Below are 5537 nucleotides of genomic sequence, written 5' to 3'. Positions count from 1 at the left end.
TTCATCCGATTTGTTGTATTTGTTACCCACAGCCGTAATATGCACTCCGTAACAACGATATTCAGGGAAATATATCAAATACAGCTCAGAAATATCTTTGCCAAATTTTATCGAGATCGGTTCCGATTTGGATATAGCTCCCATATATAACTTCGTCCGATTTAGTTTTTTTTTTTGCACCAATCGTCTAATATTTGTCCAAATGGGATGAAGTTTGGCACTTACGACCGAATTGAGTCTAGAAGGTAGTATGTTCAATTTGGTGAAGATCGGTTCAGATATAGCTATAGCTCCAATATATACTGTGCATCCGATTTGTCATATTTGTTACCCACAGCCCTAATATGCACTCCGTAACAACGACATTCAGGGAAATATATGAAATACGGCTCAGAAATATCTTTGCCAAATTTTATCGAGATCGGTTCCGATTTGGATATAGCTTCCATATATATCTTTATCCGATTTCAAATTAATTGTGCACCAAATGGGCAATACAAGTCCGAATTTAAAAAATACAAGTGGTTCTTCATATTTAGTCCTTTGAACTTTAAATTATAATTATAATTATAGCGTGTATGATTGAATTCTCCCATAAAAACTTTTAATTGTTATGCGAAACTCTACTAAATTAGCAAAGTGGTGTAGGGTATCATAAAGTCGGCCCCCTTCCGACTTTAAGACTTTTTTTACTGGTTATGTTGTTTTTTTTTTTTTTTTTTTTTTTTTTTTTTGAGACCTATAAAAATAATTTTTATTTTGTTCGAGAACCATCAAAGCGTGTATTATTTAAAAGGGTTTTTTTTTTAAATCTATTTTTTCCTACAAACTAAGATTTCAACATTTCTAAGAGGGGTTTTTGAAATATAATTTTTTTTTAGGACCAAAAAAAAAATGACTTTTTATAATTTTAGCTGTACTAAATTTGTAGAAGTTTTACGAAAAGTACCAAATAGTACCATATTTGGTACATTTCGGAATTGGGTGAAGATAAAGAGCTTGAAATCTGAAATTTGGAATTGTGGCCGCTGTTCATTTGTGGCGTGGATATATGTGGAGGTGGTTTCGGAAATGTGTACTATATATCTATGAAAAGTACTGAATGGTACTATATTTTGTATTACGAGTAGATAAAGATAAGAATCTGAAATTTGTTGTTATCTTAATATCAGAGATATCAGAGGTTGAAATTTGGAGGTGGGAATGGAAAAGCGTCCCATATTTGTACGAAAAGTACCATATGGTACTAAATTATAAATTGGTTAGGGTTATGGCTAGAAGAAAAAGAGCTGAGATCCTAAAATTTGATATTAAAATACCATGTGGTAGGGGTACTATATACAGGTCGCAAATTTGTCTTTCTTTTAACTTTTTAAATGACCAAAAATATTTTTCCAAAAGTTTTTGAAAAATATGTTTTAAGGTATATTAAAAAGAAATTATATATTCAAATATATACCTTCTTAAAGACATTCTTCAATAAATTACGTTTATTAGGTTCTTGAAAAAAAAAAAAATAAATAAAAAATCTATTCCGTTTTACCTTAAAAATTTTTCACAAAAATATTTTCCTTCTTTTTTGGTCATTAAAAACTTTATTTTTGGGATTATTTTTTCAAGACTTAAGACTGAGGTGAGTTTCTTAACTTTATATTCGATATTGTTTTAAGAATATCTCTAAGGGCAATAAGAGATATAACTTTTTAAATAACCCATTTTAAAAAGGGCATTTTCTTAAAATATATTATGTGGATCTACCAACCAATAATCGGCGATTTTTTTGTTTTTAAAGGGTTGTAAAGGACCATCAAGCCAATAACCAATAACAATTCAATTATTCAATTATTTGTATTTTTTTTAATTAACCATAATTCAGATGGCAATCAAAGCCATACTTCATTTAAATTTTTTCATCTGTTCTACAGATAATTGCTGCATTGATATCGGAGTAATGACTGCATTTTCCAAAATTAGAACAATAAATGCCTTTGTTAGGATCTAAAATTATTTTTCAATACCAAATTATTTTTTCAATATTTTAAATTATATTAACTACACGGCATTAGACAGACGTCCATCCAAAACTGTATAGATATTTTTTGAAAATGCATTGGAAAAATTATATTGCGTTGCTGATTTTGCAAATTGCCTATGAAACTGTTATGGCTGTAAGTGAAGAATTGTACAACACAAAAAAGGATTCTGGTTTAAAAAAATTCACCAAAAAAAATAAAAAAAAATAAATAAATAAACATAAAAATGTTTCGGAAATTATTCAATTATAGGTTAAACAATTCTTCAAAAAAAATATATATAAATAAATAAGTAAATAAAAATAAAAAAAACATAAAAAATTGTTTCGGAAATTATTCAAAATCAAGAGTATTTTTTGTATATAATCCTTTTCCGACCTTAGGCCCGCAATCGTCGTTTCCACGTCGAAATGTACAACATGAGCTGCAATCACACGGAGGTTGTTAAGCGTATGGATTGCCATCTCGCAAAATTGGCCACGGATCGTTATGCCGTTACGGTTAAATTTATGTACAAAGATGACCTGGCCAATGACGGTGTGGCCCATACACAAATTTTGGTTCGAATGAAACGTGGACCACCTGTATTGAAATTTCTCGATTTTAAGGTAAACGTTTGTGACGCACTGTCGGTGTCGTCGTTTCCAATACCACTGGCCAAAGATCTATTCGATGAGGCAAGGAGAACGAGCAACTTACCTTACAATTGTCCACTAAAGGGGGTGAGTAGGTTGTTTTTAAATGAAGAAAATGATTTTTTATTATTTTCTTTATTTTTAGAATTTCTTATATTATATCAACAATTATACGGTGACATCAGAAACAATACCAGCCTATGCACCATTGATGAATTTTTCGTTAATTTTTAAAATTTATAAAAATAATGAATTGGTCATTGCAACTGAGACGCAGGGGGGTACAATTCCGAAAATTTGAAATTGAAAAAAAAAAGAAGAAAAGAAATGATTTTAATGCAAAGAATGAAACGTTAAAAATTAAAAAAAATATCTTACAAAAAAAAAAATAATAAAAAAAATAAAAAAAAGAACTGGCATTGGGTCCATTAAAGAATTTTTAAGAAATCCATGTATATACATATATTTTATTTTTTTTTTTAATTTTAAATTTAAAATAAATAAAACTGTGACAAAAAATAAAACAATATTTTTTTAGATTTTTTTGTTTTTCGGTTTTTTTTTTGGTACAATTCCAAAAAATTGAAATTAAAAAAAAGGAAAAATATTATTTTAAAGCAAGAAGAAACGTTAAAAATTAAAAAAATATATCTTAAAAAAATACAGAACTGGCATTGGGTCTATCAAAAAAATTAAGAAATCCATGTATATACGTATATTTTAATATTAAATTTAAAATAAATAAAACTATGAAAAAAATAAAACAATATTTTTTTTTTTTGATTTTTTTTTTTTTTTTGTTTTTTCGGCCAAGTGTCCATCTTGAATTGGTGAGAATTGTCAAAATCTAAAAATCTGAAACTAATATCATTTTATTTTGCCGCTACTTCTTCAGCGTATGTTGAAATTTTCTACTTTGAAATCTATCCTTTCACACAATCTCAATTCTAGATACCAACAGAGTCCTCAATATTAAATATCAAAATTAAGGATTTCAGCTCTGTAATTTCCGCCATTATACAAATTTAGTACCATTTAGTACACTTATAGTACGCGAAACCAAAACCACCACCTTCTTCTCAACCAAAGAGGATCTTAGCTCTACTCCTTCACTCAATACCAAATTTAGTACTTTTTGAACAAATATAGTACACATTTGCAAAACCACCAGCAGAATTCAATATCAGATACCAACAGAGACCTTAATTTCATATTTTGAGACTCCAGCTCTATATATTCACTTAATGTCAAATTTAGTAACATTTAGTAGAATTATAGTACGCATATCCAAAACATGTACCTTTCTTTCAACATTAGACACTAACAGTAACATCCATATAAAATTTCAAAATTTTAACCCCATCCCTTCAGCCAATGCTAAAAATAGTACTATTTTGTACGTTTCGTAATTTTTGTACATATAATCAAAACCCACTGCATTTCTCAATTTCAGGTAGCAATATCAAAATTTCGCATTCCCAATACTAAGTATTGGTATGGTACTTTTCAAACCACAGACAACACAACTGACATTCATATACAATTTCAGGATTTCTGGTCTATTCCTTCACCCAAAACCAAATTTAGTATTATTTTATATGTTTCGTAAATTATAGTACACAATGACAACATCATCTCCATTTCTCAATACCAGCTACTAATATCTAATTTCGGCATTCCAGCTCTTCCCCTTCACCCAATACCCAATTTAGTACCACTTAGTACTTTTCAAACACATATAGTACACATTTCCAAACTAACTTCATATCTTCATCAAAGACACCAATAGTTACATCCATTTCTTAATTCCAAGTACCAACATCAAATTTCGGTATTCCAGCTCTTTTCACCCTATACCTAATTTAGTACCAGTTAGTACTTTTCGAACAATTAAAGTACACATTTTCAAAAAAAAATTCCATATCTCAATTGCAGTCTCTAATAGTGACTTCTATATCAAATTTGAGGATTCCAGCCCAATCCCTTCCCCAAAACCAAATTTAGTATCATTTAGTTCTTTTCATACAATTGTGGTACACATTCCCAAAACCACATCCATATCTCAATTTCAGTTCCTCATAGTGACATCTACATCAAATTTCTCAAAAGAGCTAAAGAGTTGCTTTGCTTGGACGAAAGTGGTGGTTTTCTCCGATGAGAAAACATTCATTGTCCAGCAGTTTGTAATCAAACAAAATGGTCGTGTTTACTTGCCAAGGAGGTCAGCTGAAAATATGCACCTTCGGTTGGCCACCAGAACTCTAGCGCCGGCCATGGTGATGGTGATGATGTGGGCCGCCATAACAGCCGAGAGTCGCTCTCTGCTCATATTAATCGACCGTGGCATTAAAATAAATGTCGAATATTATCGAGAAAATATTCTTGAGGGTGTATTAAAGCCTTGGGCACGCAAGCATTTTTGACGCACACCTTGGATATTCCAACAGGACTCAGCAGCATCGCACTCAGCACGTGCCACCCAAGAATGGTTACAAAATGAGGTTCCTCGCTTCATTTCCAGCGCACAATGTCCACCAAAATCTCCGGATACCAATCCGTTGTGTCTGGATTATTTTGGAAAGCAAGGCTGGCACTAAAAGATACCAAAGTGTGGATCACCTCAATCAACCGAAGGAAATATGCCAAAATACCGCAGAGCAGCATTCGGGCAGCGTGTGACGGTTTCATTGGCTGTTTGAAGGCCATAATTCGTGCCAAAGGTGACAAATTCGAACAAATCTAAACTTATTCTAAAATTTGATCCTTTTTCCGGAATTTTTTTGCTTAAATTAAATTAAAAAAATTTAAAAATTATGGTGTTCAACTTTGTTTCAATTTTTGTTCACCATGTATAGTACCATTTAGTACT

At 30.9% G+C, this 5537-nt stretch overlaps 1 protein-coding gene across 1 annotated transcript; it reads left to right on the top strand.

Annotated features, from left to right (window-relative positions):
- Nucleotides 1-2105: 2105 nt before the first annotated feature.
- Nucleotides 2106-2969, top strand: LOC101899209 (uncharacterized). The gene is made up of 3 exons (XM_005191582.4): nucleotides 2106-2168; nucleotides 2417-2755; nucleotides 2814-2969. Exons 1-3 carry the CDS (start codon nucleotides 2106-2108, stop codon nucleotides 2967-2969), a joined length of 558 nt encoding a protein of 185 aa, XP_005191639.4.
- The last annotated feature ends 2568 nt before the right edge of the window (nucleotides 2970-5537 follow it).

The sequence above is a fragment of the Musca domestica genome, unplaced genomic scaffold, assembly GCF_030504385.1.
Source record: "Musca domestica strain aabys unplaced genomic scaffold, Musca_domestica.polishedcontigs.V.1.1 37, whole genome shotgun sequence".
NCBI lineage: Eukaryota > Metazoa > Arthropoda > Insecta > Diptera > Muscidae > Musca > Musca domestica.
The sequence above is the reverse complement of the archived record's forward strand: the minus strand, read 5'-3'. Positions and strand labels throughout refer to the sequence as shown.